Source organism: Panthera pardus, unplaced genomic scaffold (genome assembly GCF_024362965.1).
Source record: "Panthera pardus isolate Hobbes unplaced genomic scaffold, ASM2436296v1 HiC_scaffold_21, whole genome shotgun sequence".
Lineage (NCBI taxonomy): Eukaryota > Metazoa > Chordata > Mammalia > Carnivora > Felidae > Panthera > Panthera pardus.
In genome coordinates this window covers 51164678-51181775 of record NW_026526777.1, presented here as the reverse complement: position 1 = coordinate 51181775, position 17098 = coordinate 51164678, and the positions used below count along the sequence as shown (strand labels likewise).

At 36.2% G+C, this 17098-nt stretch overlaps 1 protein-coding gene across 3 annotated transcripts in view; it reads right to left on the bottom strand.

The window, feature by feature from the left end:
* Positions 1-475: 475 nt before the first annotated feature.
* COP1 (COP1 E3 ubiquitin ligase) overlaps positions 476-17098 on the bottom strand; it is a 259654-nt gene continuing 243031 nt past the window's right edge. For all 3 annotated transcript variants that reach the window (XM_019425614.2, XM_019425593.2, XM_019425585.2), the window contains 2 exons: positions 4840-4884; positions 476-2474 (listed from right to left, as the gene is read on the bottom strand). In XM_019425614.2, the coding sequence (XP_019281159.1) occupies positions 4859-4884 (26 nt within the window). In that variant the 3' untranslated portion in view covers positions 476-2474; positions 4840-4858. The remainder of the gene's footprint in view (positions 2475-4839; positions 4885-17098) is intronic.

Sequence of the window (17098 nt, the reverse complement as noted above, 5' to 3'; positions counted from 1 at the left end):
AATTTTTTGATGCCTAGTAGCTCAATTGTTTACAAGAATTTTACAACGTTCTTCAATCTTTAATGTTTCTTAAGTATGAGTTGTGTGCCTGAAAATAAAATGAACTATGTCTGAGAAACCCCTACAAATCCACTGAAATATAGATTGAAACATGGAGACCCATATTTCTCTTGAGTTAGAAGTTCTTTTGGTGTTAAAAAAAGCTTTTATTATGTTATTTTTCCAAGAAATAGTGCTATAGTTTGACGTTGACATTAAAGTTAGTCTAACTCAAATTTAAAAATGGTTTCTCCCTACTAACAAAAAAAAGTTAAAACACAAATTTAAATAAAGCACTGCCTTTTAAAAATAATAATTTATTTAAAAATTCAGTCCCTTGATAACTAATAAAGGTTGCATCCTTCCAAACATATGGAAATTAACATGACCTTACAATGTTGACAGCTTGAAATAAAACATAAAAAGTCAGACCAAATTAAAAACCATAATCTTTTATTTAAATGCATTCAAAGGGGCATTAATTCTTTGCTTCCCAATCTGATTTTCTGGACATATCTTTAAGTGAAGAATCTACCTTTGAATATTCTTTCTACATCTTTGCAAAAGATCATTCATTAATCTTAGAAAGGTTGCCTAACATTGTTCTGGTTGACAGGTGTTAATTTTTCAATGATAGTGACCTTTGCTCTCAAAATTGAGTCCAAAAGCTTATCAGGTGCTTAATTCCCCCAAATTAGTAAGATATAATTGTCTTGAAGTTCTGAAAACTGAAAATTTTCACCTAAGTTTGAGGCAAACTTATTTGGTGGTAGAAACTGTACTGAATAGACATAAGACTATTTTTAATGTCAATTAATCTCATATAATGTGAACATTCATACATTTTGCTACAGAAATATTAATGTGTTTGATAATAGAGTATTGCTCCAGACTTTGTTGGATAGTGTCATGTAATATATAGTATATGTAGACTACTGACTTTTCTAAAATTCAAAAAGTTCTAACTTCCACAATGCATTTGACCGGAAGGATTCAAAATAATGAAATGTGGACCCAACAATTTTGAGTACAAAGATACAGTGAGATATTCTGATTACCCTTATCATTCATATATTTATTCATATGAAGCTTCTCCAAGTGTCTATTTTTATAAACTTTGTGTGGGGTATGAATTCTGTTTATATCTTTTTCTAAAAATTGTTCACACTTTTAAAGTAGCTCAAACAGAAAAGTTCACATTACTTTTGCTTGACCTGCTATTCAAACTACTAACTTCTTCCTTTTTACAAATTGAAAACAGCATGAAATTAACTAGATGGTCTCAGATATTCTATGGCTTGGAAATTTGGGTAATAGGGCTTCAAATTCTTCCCCTGCTAGGTCTGTGGCTGCTTTCCTGCTACAATGGCAGAGTTGCGCGATTATGACAGAGACGACGTGATCTGCAAAGCCTAAAATATTTCCTACCTGGCCCCCTTTACAGTAAGTTTGCTGACCCCCTGCTCAAAGTCACTGCTCAGTCAAGGATGGTACTAACACCTAAGACTATGACTATCTGATAGCTATGATTTTACAATTAAGTTGGTTTTTCTGCATTTAGGGCTTATGGTATGGTAACATTTCAAAGGCAAAGACAGAAGTAGCTGCCATAGATGGACACCCCCTTTCTGGTTTTTTTTTTTTAATTAATTTATTTACTTAAGTAATCTCTGCACCCAGTGTGGAACTCAAACTCAAGACCCCGAGATCAAGAGTCACATGCTCTACTGACTGAGCCTGCCAGATGCCCCATTCCCTTTCTATCTGAATGTAGTCTCAACCAGTCAAAATTTGGATTCTTGGCCAGATCTAGAGAGACTGAAGTATGGTACTTGCTGATGATATAAATCCGGTCAGAGAACAAGGAAAGGAATTCATAAGGTAAAGTTATTAATCTTCCCACCTACTATACACATTAAATTCACTGGAAAGAATCCATATACTTTCCATTTATGTTGATATGCAGAATTCCTGAAAGGCTGAGAAATATGGACCTTACAAATTATTCACTGGTACATTATTCTATACTTCATGTGTGTTACTTGAAAAGATGATCTCTTCCCGTCTTTGACAAAGACTTTCCCAGCTCAACTGTGGCTCAATAAACTTTTATTATTTTTTGTTATTTATTTTTATTCAAAAGAATTTGTTTCCCTATCACAAAAATTAGATAACCACACCACCAACAGCAGCAAAGTCCATAGAGTTACATTGATGGTGGAGAGTTCACTGGGTATTCCCAATGTCCCAAATGGCATGAAGGAGAAAAAAATAGGAAAAGAAAAAATATTCAAAACAAATCCAAAACCCATGATGACTTTGGGGAGAGACATCACATGGCAGTTTCTGTCTTCTTTCATTGTCAGCTGCAGATGTATTTCAGCAGGATCAAATACAATTTAACTTGAGTAAACCCTTCATACCAACTCCAGCACCTAATTGGAGGAAAAAAGGATCAGTTTGATAAAATAATTTTAAAATACGTTAACAGTATAAAGAATCTTTACTGTATTATAAATGGAGAACCAAATCAAGACAACTTTTCCCAACTGCTAAAAATGCTAAGGAATGTGAAGGGATGAGACATTGATCCTTTCTTCCTCTCAGTTCAACAGGAACTCTTTCAGATTAGCCATATCTGCAATCAACTAGGGAGCCTTCCAAGTGAACTACATAAAACATACAGATAAATGAACTGGCTCCTGCACAGCATGGATGTAATGTTTTTGAAATTTATGTTGGTATCTTTCCACATTCTTAAGAAACTTTTAAATACCGCTTCTAAGGATTTTCATCTATTTCTCTCTTCTACTGACTCACAGTTTACAGTGATCAAGGTATACAGAACCTAAAATCTTGCCTTTTCCCATTGCTTCATTCATTTTCTAGTCAATCAGTGATGTCAAGATATTGTGTTAGTTATTCAAGTCCTATCTTATCGTACAAGAAAGCTGTGTTACTGCTAAAACTGAAAATAATAAGCAGCAGCAGCAGCAGCAGCAATGATCAGTTTTAAAAACAGCTGAAGAAACGTCTAAGAAGGGGCAATTATAAGCCACGGTCAAAAAGATTACGTTAGATGGAGAATGCAGTTCTAGGTGGCAAAGAATTAAAGGAATAACTCTCCCTTCCTGCTGTGCGAAGGCTTAACTTACACCTGTGTTTCCATGATGCTTTTTGTCTTTATATTTTTGGCAAGCAGGCTATTTAACGAGAGGTTAATGCTCTTGAACAAAATCTGAGATTTGTCACCGAGATTCTCTAAGTACATGTGTAGCTTTGAGCTTTCTGCAGATACGTTAGCAATCGCAATTGCCTCAAAGGCCAAACTGGTTGAAGACTAAGGTGCAGCTTTTTCGATCCATACCTTGCCATGAGAGTAACATAAGGAGCAACTGAGAGACTACGGAGAACCACTTAAAACAGAGATTCCAAGACCTTTTACCATCTTGTTTGAGATTCCAGAACATAACACTGATCAGTTCAAAACCTTGGCTTTCATTTAAGTTGTCCATGGCTCTCTGGTGAGGCTTTCCAAATAGAGAAACTAGCTGTGTAAGGAGTGCACCACGCAAATTAGAATGCGCAGCTAACAGTGCAGTTCTGAGTCTGCTCAGTTCACCTCCACAGGACAATGTGTGAGGCTTGGATTGGCTCTCTTGGTGGCCAGGTCATTCTGCACTCAGGAGGAGTGGGAGGAAGCCACGGCAGAATGAAGGCTAAGTGGCAGAAGGAACCTATACCTGTTATTTTTAAAAGATCACTTCCTGAGATTTCTAATCAGCAGAGAATATGTAGAAAGCACTGGCAGCCATAGAATTAGTGCTAATCAAACCCATGTACGAAAACCCTCTTCGAAACTGGTGTTTTGTTTAACAAGTTCACTGTTTAGCTCAGGATTCACTGATCTGGCGTGTCATGCCCGCATGCCAAGTATCAAATAGTATAATCAGAGAACATTGCTTCCTTGAGCTCCTAACTACAAAGAAAAGCATGTGGAAAGCTATGTATACCTTTGTGACTGAGACTGTGTGCCAAGAGACATTTAAATTTCCAAATCACACTAATGAAATGATCACACGATTACTTTTCAGTGTTCCACTGAAATACCTTTTCTTCCCTTCGCGACTGAGGACAACCCTACTTGTCAGGGAAGAAAAGGAAGACAAACATGAGGAAGAGAAGACTAAAATGTGACCAGATTTTTAAACCTGGTGAAAGTCTCAGCGCCCCTTGCTGTATCTTGGACTTATAGCTGTACCTGCATAATAGAAACAACGGTGCATGGCCCACAGTGAATACTTAATAGTGTTCATCTGTTTTTCACTGTGACCAGCTATCAATCCATTCAGCATTCATATAACCTCTAACAAGTCTTTTTTTTTTTTTTTAATATATATATTTTTAACGTTTATTCACTTTTTGAGAGACAGAGACAGAGTGCGAGCAGGGCAGAGGCAGAGAGAGGGAGACACAGAATCCAAAGCAGGCTCCAGGCTCTGAGCTGTCAGCACAGAGCCTGACGCAGGGCCCAAACTCACGAACCGTGAGATCATGACCCGAGCCAAAGTCAGCCGCTTAACTGACTGAACCACCCAGGCGCCCCTAACAAGTCTTTTCCATAGTTGCAAGCTACCTATTCCTTTGCCTTTCAACCAAAGCCATTTCAAACAAAGCCAGACCCATGACTTGGGATGACCTCTAAGGCTTAGTACAACTCCATATTTCTGTGTTATAGTTGTAGTCTGTTAGTCTAAGAATGGATCTGAGTTTGAAATAAAGATGTATAAGGCAGCTTACCTTAATTGTACCCTGACTGTTAGCAGCAATCAGCACATTGGACTCCTAGAAAAGAAGAAGAACTTTTAGAGTACAGAGAAGGATTTCCTAGAGGGCAGTACAAGAGAGTAATTTCCTCTTCATCTTTCTTTCTTCACTTCCCCTTAGGACACCAATAGAATCTGAAGTGAATAACCAACTTTAACATGTTTTAACTATGAATTTTAAACACAAAATCCCATCTTTTAAGGATTAAGTTTGAATAAAAAAATAAAATTGGAAGCAGAGTAGGAAACTTTCAAATGTAAAGAAAACAAAGAGAAAAATAGATTGCACTGGAAGAGAGGCCAAGAGAAACAAAGTTGAAATACAACAAAAAATGATAATAATTTGAGAAAAACAAAGTGCATAATCCTTTCCATGGAAAACTCTCCTTTCACATAGAATACCAGTAATTGATGTAAATGCTGGTCAACATCTCTGGCAGAAATTTCTATGGAGGGTTATTTCATATCAGGAAAACAGCAAAAAAAGGTGAATATTCATCTGTCAGAAGAAAGGCCATCTTCCCTTTTAATTCTTCAATCATTCAGTAGATGCATTTTTTAAAATTTTTTTTAAGTTTTATTTATTTTGAGAGAGAGAGAACAAGTGGGGGAGGGGCAGAGAGAGAAGGAGCTAGAATCCCAAGCAGGCTCTGAGCCATCAGCACAGAGCCCAATGTGGGGCTTGAACTCACGAACTGTGAGGTCATGACCTGAGCCGAAACCAAGAGTCAGATGCTTAACCAACTGAGCCACCCAGGTGCCCCAGTACATGCATTTTTAATAACTTTGGTGATTACTTTAGTAGAATTTATGTGGCAATGTATTTTTTTATATTGTAAGTCTTAGGAGAGAAAAAACATTTCTCTGAAGGTAGGAAGAGTAGGAAAAGGAATGGACAAGACTGAGTTTACTAGAGAGAATCTCATTAAGTAAGAAGAGTTGGGACATGCCTCCTACTGGAAACAGAGAGTTTAGTAGGGCTCTAGAACTTGGAAGTGTATAGAAGTCTTTTTGCTTTTCAGAGTAGGCTGCTAAAAGGAGGTAAACAGACTCAAAACTGGCACAGAGGCCACATGGCTAATGGAAAGACCAAGTCCAAATAATATCTATGAGAAACAAATAAAGTGGTCAAACCTCAATGAAAGACAGGCTCTGCCAGATATCCTACAGGCTTCATGACAAAGTGACAAAGAGAAGAAAGAAATTGATTTGTATGCTGGGAACGTTACTTTAGCCAATAGGAGTTAAACTTTAGTTTCTTTGACAGATGAAATCTGTGCTCTATAAACTTACACATTTCTATTTTTTAACTTTTGCTTTGATTCCAGGTAAAGCTACTCTTGAAAAATGCTCGTCTTGTTGCTACTGGTGTAAGAGAAAATAAATTCTTCCACTGTGCCCAAAATTTTGGGGATCAGAATATTCCTTGGATGGAACAGCCATCAACAGTCATAGCTGTATGAAGAAGTGATAAAGACATGTTTTCTCTGGGGTTTAGCATGGGAAATGCTGATGATAGGGTTCAGGGCACACAACCCCAAAATATGGCACCTTGTCATATCTCAATATTTTAAGCTGAAAGAGTTTGAGAAAACAGCAGAAGCAGGAAAGTCTCTTTGGTCTCCCACTCACTTCACCCCTCTTTCCTGAAACAAGTCATAAAACCCTCATGTGAGAGGCCCTCCCTGTACCCAGAGTAAAGAAGCATCCCTATCTCCAAAGACAAAGGGAGACCCAAAGGGAATATGAACAAACAGGACTTGCCAAGTTTCCCCCAATTTTCAACAATTACGTCATACTCATTAACCTATCCACATCTCTCACCACTACCTACTCTTTACCACACCTAGCATAAAATACCCAGGTCTGTTTATTTGGGTCTTCATTTCCTTGTGAAGCCTTCCACATCATGTAAAACTTCTATTAGATTAATTTGTATGGTTTTCTCCTATTAATCTCTCTTGTCTAGTTTTTAGACCTAGCCAGGGACCCCATCTAAGTGGGTTAAACTTTTTCCTCCCCTATACTGATATTTTCCTAGCTGAGGTTTTCCCCTTAAATCAGCACATGTATTTTTAAAAATAGTTAACACAAGTAATATAGTATTCACTATTAAGTTAGTTTCAGTATTTACTTTGGGGAATTATGGGTTACTTCCGGGACTCAATGAGTATAGAATTAATACTTCCATATGGGGGTAGGGTGACAGGGCAGAATAAACATTTGGGATTTGGGATTTATTTACTCTTTTAGTGACTGGAATTAAGAAAGTGGTTGGAATGAGTTTGGGGTGTCCTTAGTTAATATCAGAACTCTCTCTGTGCTGGTCAAGAGGCAGAATTTCTATGCCTACCTCAGAAAACAAAAGAAGCACTGTGTGGGATGGTGCAGATTTCTTTCTAGCAAGAATTTTAAACAAGCTATGTGATATCACAACTGCCACTAATGGACCCAGAAATGCTTGTTCTGTGAACACCTTCCAGAAATGAAGCTACAAATAGCACTGATCAATCTAATCTCTGCTTGAGGAAAAGACTCCAGTCTCTAAGAAAGCAACTGTCACCCATTCATTTGATGTTGCAGTCACCAAGAACTGCTCCCTCTGCTATGGGAACACACAATGTCAGGATGATGAAAAATTTATAGCCCAAAGCTCTCCTCTCTTTCTGCCATTTTGGTTCTAGTCACCTCTGATATATATGTATACATTTATGTATTTATGTATTTATATATTCATATTTATGTATGTATGTGTGTGTGTATGTATGTATGTATGTATGTAGGCTACATACCCAGTGTGGAGCCCAATGTTGGGCTTGAAGTCACAACCCTGAGATCAAGACCAGAGCTGAGATCAAGTCAGACACACAACCAACTGAGCCACTCAGGTGCCCCTAGTCACCTTTAACACAAAGGATGAAGGCAGAGAAACCTGGTGGAGATAAGGACTCACTCTGGGGGAAGGGTGGGGGTTGGGGAGAGATGTACTTCTACCAGTTACAGACATTATAAATTATATAATTCAAACTTCTAATTTTTGGTGGAAGGAAAGCTTGGAAAAGCATGGTATGTTATCATACAGTTTGAAAAACTGAGCTTAACATTAAGAGAATATAATCTAGTCAGATCATCACATAAGAGGAGTTTGAAGTCTATACACTTACTACACTAAACTGAAGAAAGAAGTTATCTAATAACTATCCAAAATGAATAAACAATGTTGATTGTAACCTCAGGACTATCATGGCATTAATAGATGTTGCCATATTAAATGCTACCAGAGGGTTAACTCTAACATCTTTTCCTGTGGAAACAGATAAACATCTCATTTACAAATAAGCCAACATAGGTGCCCAGTTGGAACCACCTTTGGGACTAACATATAGGTGAAAGGGTGTCCTAAGACCTCTTAGAAGCACTGAAAACTATTCAAATTAACAAACAATGAAAGAAAAATAACAGCTTTACATCTCAGTATGCCCCTCCCTCCGAAGACCAGGAACTTTTAAAGGGATTTAGGATTAAACTTTCAGACAGCCAAATATTAGCTTAAGATAAAGTAACTTTTGCATGCAACAGAAAAAGAAAACCAGGTATTTTACTTCAGCATAGAGATATCAAAGTGATAAGTACAAGATTATTACTGTAGTTTTGAGCGATTCTTGTGTGCATTTTGAGTAACTGGTAATTCTTAGCTATAGCTGAAGTCTGCTAGAGCCCTAATGTATGTAAGTTCTGGCTCAATGGGTTGCTTTTACTTGCTAAATAAAATTAAAATGCCAGCCAGTGGGGCACCTAGGTGGCTCAGTTGCAAGTCCACTGAGCATTGGACTCTTAATTTGGCTCAGGTCATGATCCCAGGGTTATGGGATCCACACTGAGCATGGAGCCTGCTTAAGATTCAATCTTTCAGGGTGCCTGGGTGGCTCAGTCTGTTAAGTGTCTGACTCTAGGTTTTGGCTCAGGTCATGATCTCACAGTGTGTGAGTTCGGGCCCATATCAGGCTCTTCACCAACAGTGGGAAGCCTGCTTGGGGATTCTCTCTCTCTCTCTTTCTCTCTGTCCCCCCACCCCCCTCCCCGCTTGCTCTCTTTGTCTCTCTCTCTCTCTCTCTCTCTCTGTTCCTGCCTCTCTCCCCGCCTCACACATTCTCTTTCCCTCTAAAATAAAAATAAACAAAAATAATAAAAATAATAATTGGGATTTTATTTTAAAAAATAAAATAAAATGCCAGCCAGTAATTCTCATTATTTTTTCCCTCTTTCTTAAAAACTGGCAGTTTTGTTGCAAAATTCTCTTTAAGGTTAAGCTAATAATATACCTATCTTCTTAACTGTACAGAGATTAAAAAAGACAATGGGAAAATTAGCAGTAAGTCTTTTATGAAAATATAAGACACATACACAAACATACACCAACTTGCTTAAAGTCAGTGTATACTTATTTATCCTGAAACAAAACTAGCATCCACTGGAACAGTTTTGCCTTTACTAGCTTGCCTAGAAAAGTGCCATTATAGCTAATATGAGCAGGATGAGAAATAAGTTATTCACTTAGTTTGCTATTGAAGGATTTATTCTTAGAGATGGACATAACTGATTTTAAATGAGAAATAATTTTACTATAGAAATGAATGTTAAAAAAAAAAACAATTTCCATTTCTGGCAGTGACAGAGTAAACGGAATGGATTTGCCGTCTTCCTGTAAGGAACCAGAAAGCTGAACAAAATCTGTAAGACAGCACTGGGTAACAGGCAGTACAGGACTATCATCCTTTATGAGAAGGGAAGAGGAGAGTCCTAGAATTGCCCTGGCTTTCTGCTTGGAGGCAAGTTCTGAGCTACATGGCAAGAGGAATCCATATAAGAGCCCAGAGGAATCTAAGCAGACCACAGTAGATTTATTAAATTGAGGAAACAGATAAAGTTCGGAGTATTTGTAGGGCAGCTGGAATTTGTAGGGCAAACTACCACAGAGGAGAAAGTACATAAAAGTAGAGCTCCAGGAATCTGCATAGGGGTCCCCCTGACTGTAAGTTGTTATAACAAACCACGTACGAATAGGGTAAAACTACACAAGGCCAGGAAAATAACAACGAACAGGGAAAGTACAACTACTGAGAATCTAGAACACTATCAAATGCCAGACTTCACGCAGAGTCAAGAGATGATTGAGTTTTGAGGAGCCAGAGTGAAGAGACCTCACTGAACATTTAGGGCGCTCAGCAAAGTCCCCAGATGGGTCATTCCTTGTTAGTAGGGCTAAATTAGCCTTAAAGTAAATGCTTCTCTAGACCAGGGGCAGGCAATCTATAGCTTACAGGCCAAACCAGCCCATGGGCTATATTTTGTTTTTCAGTTTTAATGGAACACAGTCATGATAATTTGATTTTATATTATCTCTGGCTGTTCCTGCACTACAGTAGCAGAGTTGAGGAACTGCAACCAAGACCATATGGTCTGTAAAGCCTAAAATATTTGCAATGTGGTTCTTTAAGAAAATGTTTGCTGATTGGCACTTTAGAGTCACCTTAATAAAATTTAAAAACAAGTGTCCAAAAATCATGTCTATCTCCAAAAACAATCTTCCATTGAAACACACATTCATATTATTTTTTAAATATATAATTGATTTAAAAATTTTTGTATTTTAAAGTAATCTCTATACCCAGCGTAGGGCTCGAACTCACAACTCCATGATCAAGAGTTGCACATTCTATTGACTGAACCAGCCAGACACCCCCAAGTTTTAATACTCTGAAAAAAATTCAACAAAATCCAGCATTCATAATGTTGAGCACTGAAAAGGCCAAAAGCATGACCTATAACCAGGGGAGGGGAATCAATGAATAGAAACAGATCCAGAAATGATAAAGACAATGGAAGCAGCAAATGAGGATTTATAAAGCAGATATCACCATACTCAAGTATTTAAAGAAACAGTGAACTTAAGAGAAATGGAAGACATAATTATAAAACCCAAATGGAATTCTCCACCTGAAAAGTACAGTATCTCAAATAAAAAATTCACTGGATAGACATAACAATGGATGAAACAGTGGAGAATAAAACACCAAGAAGTTTGACATGGGGAAAAAGAAAATCCAAATTGAAGAATAAGGGGAAAAGACTGGGAAGGTTAAAAAAAAAAAAAAAAGATTAGCATTTGTGCGACCAACAGGACAATATGCAATCTAATATATGTGTAACAGTAATTGTAATTCTGAATAGAGTAGGGGCAGAAAAAAGTATATAAAGATAGAAGGCTAAAAATTTTCCAAAACTGAAAATTTTATATAAAATACCCACAAATACCACCACATCAAGGCAAATCATAAATTGCTAAAAATGTGTAAGAAAGAAAATCCTGAAAACTGCCAGAGGAAAAAAAGACATTACATACTGAAGAACAAGACCACCAATTTGTCATCAGAAGCAATGCAAGCCAATAAGACAGCATCTTTAAGGTAATGAGGAAGAAAACTGTCAACCTAGAAAGATTATGCAGAAGTAAAAGATTATTTTCAAAGAACTAAAGCTGAGATAGCAGCAGATCTGCACTGTAAGAAATCGTTAAAGTTCTTATACCACATGAAAATTCAGATCTAAACTGAAAGATGAAGAGTGCTGTAAATGACCAATATATGGGTAATGATCAAAGATATTTGCTCTCTTGTTGTTTAAGTTTCTTAACAGATAACTGCCTGCTTAAAGCAAAAGTAATAACAATGCATTACGGTTATTATAAACAGAAGTAACATATGACAGCAAAAGTACACAGGATAAAATAGGAAAACAGAAGTATACTGTTCATAATGCATAAAGTGGTATAATCTGAAGAAAGACTGTGGCAAGTTAAATATGAGTATTATAAACCTTAGAGAAACCATTAGAAAAGTATAGAATTAGTATAGCTAATAAACTAGTAAAGGGAACAAAATGAATTACAAAAAGAACGGAAATGAGGGACATGGGGATAGAACACACAGAATAAATAGAAAACAAATAGCAAGATGGTAGACAAATATCCAACCATAGTGATAAGTAAATGTAAATGGTCTAAATACTGTACTGCTATGAAAAGGCAGAGACTGTTAAGACTTGATAAAAGAACCAGACCAGTTCTATGCTGTCCATAAAACACACATTTAAAAAAACCAACCAAACAAACAAAAAAAACATGGGTGCCTGGGTGGCTCAGTTGATTAAGCATCTGACTTTGGCTCAGGTCGTGACCTCATAGATCGTGGGTTCAAGCCCCGCGTCAGGCTCTGTGCGGACAGCTCAGAGCCTAGAGCCTGCTTTGGATTCGGATTCTGTGTCTCCTTCTCTCTCTGCCTCTCTCTCTCTCAAAAATAAATCAATATTAAACAAAAAAATTTTTTAAAGATACAAAGTAAAAGGAGAGAAAAATATCTCACGCAAATATTAACATAAGAATGCCAGAATGGCTCTACTTATATCAGAAAAAGTAGATGTCAGGACAAAGAATATGATCAGGGATAAAAGGGGACATTTTATATTTAAATAAGAGTCAATCAATTTTTAAAAACCTAAATGCATATATATCTAAAATTGAGCTTCAAAATACACAAAGCAAAACTGACAGAATTGAATGGAACAGATAAGTCCACACTTGGGTTTGGAGACTTCAATACTCTTCTGTTAATAATTCAAAGAATAAGCAGACAGAAAATCAAAGACAAAAAAGATTTGAATCATACTACCAAAAACAAATTGAGCAAATTAATATTTACATAAATCTTACTTAAATGGCAAAAACTATACATTCTTTTCTTTCTTCACTATTTATTTTAAGAGAGAGAGCAAGAGCGCATGCAAGTGGGGAAGGGGAAAGAAAGAATCCTAAACAGGCTCCACACTGTCAGCCAAGAGCCTGACACGGGGCTCAATCCCACAAACCGTGAGATCATGACACTTGAGCCGAAATTAAGAGTCAGATGCTTAACTGACTGAGCCACCGAGGAGCCTCTATATGTTCTTTTCAAGTACATGTGAACTATTCACCAAGACAGACGATATGCCAGACCATTAAACACAGCTCAATAAATTTAAAAGACTGAAATTATGCAACTATGTTCTTTGACTGAACAAAAGTATAAAACAATAGAAAGAAGACATCTAAAACAATCTCTAAATATTTGGAAATTTAAAAACACACCCTTAAATAACCCAGGGCTCAAATAAGAACTCATAAGGAAATAAGAACACAACATATCAAAATTTGTATAACGTAGCCAAAACAGCACTTAGATAGAAAACTTTATCTCTAAATGCTTATAAGAATAAAGCAGAAAGGTTTAACATCAATGATATAATAACATGCAGCTTAAGCTAGAAAAAAAAGCAAATTATATAAACATAAACATGATAATAAAAAGCAGAATCAATAAGATAAAAATAGTTAAAATTATTAAAAACAAAAGCTAGTGCATGAAATAAAATTGATAACCTTCTACAAAAAAGATAAAGAATATGTAAGTTAACAATATCAGAAATGAATGAGGGGATATCACTAGCTTCCTACAGTTATTAAAAGGATAGAGAATAAACACAAACAACTTTATGCCAAGAAAACTCACAGGCACTGTAATGTATAAATTCTATGAAATCTGCAAATTCTCAAATATGACAGAAGAAAGAAGAAGTCAGAATACAGAGGAAAAAGGAACCCTTCCAAACTTAGTTTGTAAGTCAAAGTCAGAGAAAAAAATCATTCCAATTGCCTTCATAAATAGATACAAAAACCCTTAACAAAATACCAGTAAACAGGGGTGCCTGGGTAGCTCACTTGGTTGAGCATCCCACTCTTGATTTCAGCTCAGGTCATGATCTCACGGTTTGTGGGATCGAGCACCGCATCAGGCTCTGTGCTGACAGTGCTGAGCCTGTTGGGATTCTCTCTCTCCCTCTCTCTCTGCCCCTACCCAGGTCACTCTCACTCTCTCTCTCAAAATAAATAAACATTCTTTTAAAAAAAAAAAAAAAAAAAAAAAGGGCATTACATTAAAAAAAAATACCAGTAAACAGAATTTTGCCATATACAAAAAGAATAATGCATCATATCCAAGTGGGATTTATTCAGATATTCTGGTTGGCTTAATATATAAAAATAAAATCAGTGAATGTAATCCACCATTTTAAATAGAACAGAAAAATCATGTAGTCATAACTGACAGAAAATGCATTGGACAGAATTTAATACCTATTCGTAATAAAAACTCTCAGCAAACAAAGAACAAAAAGGAATTCCCTTAAGGTGATAAGGAATTCCTATGAAGAACTTTTAGCTAACATCATATTTAATGGTGAAATGCTGAACTCTTTCTCTTTCAGGCTGGAGGCAAAGGGAGCCATGTTTGCTTTCACCACTCCTATTCAACACTGTATTAGAGGTCCTACCCCATGTAATAGTCAGGAAGAAGAAAGAAAAAGCACACAAATGAGAAATGAAGGAGTTATCTTTATTTGTAAATGACAGGATTATGCAGAAAATATTAACAAATCTTCCAAAAAGCTGCTAAAACTAATAAACCAATCTAGCAGGGTTGTCAGATATGATGTCATTATATAAACACCAATATACAGTATTTCTATAAATTAGCAATGAATAATTAGTAAATGGATTTTTAAAAAATACCATTTGTAATGACATCAAATACATGAACCACTTAAAGGCTAAAATACGCATAAGACCTACACAATGAAAACTATAAAACAATGTTGAAAAATATCAAAGAACACCTAAACAGATGGACAGAAATACTATGTTCATGGACTTTCATAAAATAAGAATGGTTTTATGTGTAAGCCTTGGTATTCACTATGATAAACATTTTTAACTAGAAGAAAGATACCTATTAAACAAAATCAGAATATAGCCCTTTTCATATTTTTCCTCAACTCTTAAGCATTATGTAAAACTGATTTCTCCTCTCAGAATGAGACTAAATAATTTTGTAGGAAAAAAGTGGAAATAAAAAATTTTATGTTAACAAATTTGAATATTTAAACCAAGTACAAAAATTCTTATAAAAAAACCTGACCAAAACTGAGCAAGAAGAAATAGAAAACATGTATCATCCTACAGGCATAAGAAAAGAAAAAGTGTCAAAAAATTTTTTGACCTCAGGCTTACATGATTTTATCTGAAGTTCAGTCAAATATTCCAGAACAGAGTTCTTGCAATATCACACATATTTGTCCACAGAAAAGACGACTCCTTGACTTGTTTCATGAAACTTAATATAATTAGGAAATCAAAATGTGACAAGAACAGGGGCGCCTCAGTGGCTCAGTTGGTTAAGTGTCTACCTCCTGGTTTGGGCTCGGGTCATGATCTCACGGTTTGTGAGTTAGAGCCCCACATCAGGTTCCGTGTTGACAGCTTGCCACCTGCTTGGGGTTCTTTCCCTCTCCCTCTCTCTCTCTGCCCTTGCCCCACTTGTGCACGTACACACTCTCTCTCAAAACAAATAAAATAAAATGTGACAAGAACAATGCAAGACAGGAAGATTATAGGCCTATGTTATTTGTGAAAATAGATGAACAAGTCCCAAATGAAATAGCAAGTCAATTTTAACATGAATATATATCCATATAGGCTTATTCCAATGAGGTAAGATTGAATTAAAATTAGAAAAAAAAATTAAATTATCTATCACGTCAATATTTAATTATTACATCATCTTCAATAGGTACAAAAGAAAGCAATAATATACTCCAATTTCATTTATGATAAGAATTGTCCACAAGCTGAAAGGTGAAAGAAACTTCCTTATAAGGTTTCTACAAAAATTTACAGCAGAGATTATACATAATTGTGACATACTCAAAAGTTTTCCCTTTAGTGAGTAACAAGACGAAGATGCCAGTTATCATCACTTCCATTCAACATTATACTAGAGATCCTGGCAAAATAATAAAGCAAAATGAATACAAATTAGGTATAAAATTGGAAAAGTAGAGATTAAACTTTCATTACTTGTGGATCATATTATTAAGTACATACAATATCTCAAGAATGTAGGAAATGGATAATTAAAATTACTGAGAGAGTTTAGCAAGCTGCTGGATTAAAAAATGGGGACAATAACATACCATTCCTCAGGGGTCACTGTGACACCTTTCTTTCTAATATTTATTGGTTTACTTGAACTGGCAATATACATATGTGATAAAAATTCAAACAGTACAAGAGAATAAGGGATAAGTATCTCATTCCCCTGTTCTGAGTCTCTGAAGCAACTACCATGATCAGAAGTGAAATCTTTCCAGATAAACTAGCATCATTACCGTGAACTTCAACTGTATGGTAGATCAAGCACACCTTCGGGGCTTTCTCAAGATGTAAAAGAATCATAAGTTTTCTGTCTGGTGATTCTACTCTCTCTTTATCTTGTCTGAGTTTCAGGTAACAAACAACCCTACTTCCAACTTGGGATTTCATTCTTGTTAAAGTGACAAGCCATATTTTATATTCAATTCCAAGCCTCTTGATCACCTAAGAGAAGTCCTAGGTTTCCCTTACAGAAAAAGCAAGTCCACAGAGCTCACTTCTATATTTCTGCACATATTATTAATTGGTCTTCGGGATGAAATGGACTGAAGTAAGACAATCCGTATCCTTAAAATCAAATTAACTTAAACATGTGGGTAAAAATATGCTATACAGATATACAGCCAGAGTGGCAAAGTGGAAAAAACAGTCACTGGCGTCAGAAACACTTAAGCTCAGTGGTCTAACACTTCCAAACTACGTCATCATGGACAAATTACTTAACCTCTCTAAATTGCAGTCTTCTCATCTGTAAAATAAAACTGAGCTAATAGAGCTAATGAAGGGAAGGGAAGGGAAAGGAACTAATAGAGTTGTCATCAAATGAGATACATATAGAAGTATCCGGCACACAGTATGCATCTTGTAAGTGGGTGTTTTTAAGGAAAAGTTGCTTCTAGTTCTGGGTAAGAGTTTAAGAAAAAGAAGGTAGCCAAAACTGCCAAAAAACCATGAGGAGATGAAAGGATTGTTTAAGTAATAATGGGTTATTGGATTTGGCATTAGATGACTTGGTGACCTCAAAAGCAACTCTACCTGAAGTTCAAATCTGTGGCATTTAAGGGCCTTTGCACAACTTCCTGAAGCTAACTCAGTCTTTAGAACTTGGCTTTGACAGAAGCTTCTGGAAAAAGCTTTCTCTAATCTCTGCGGT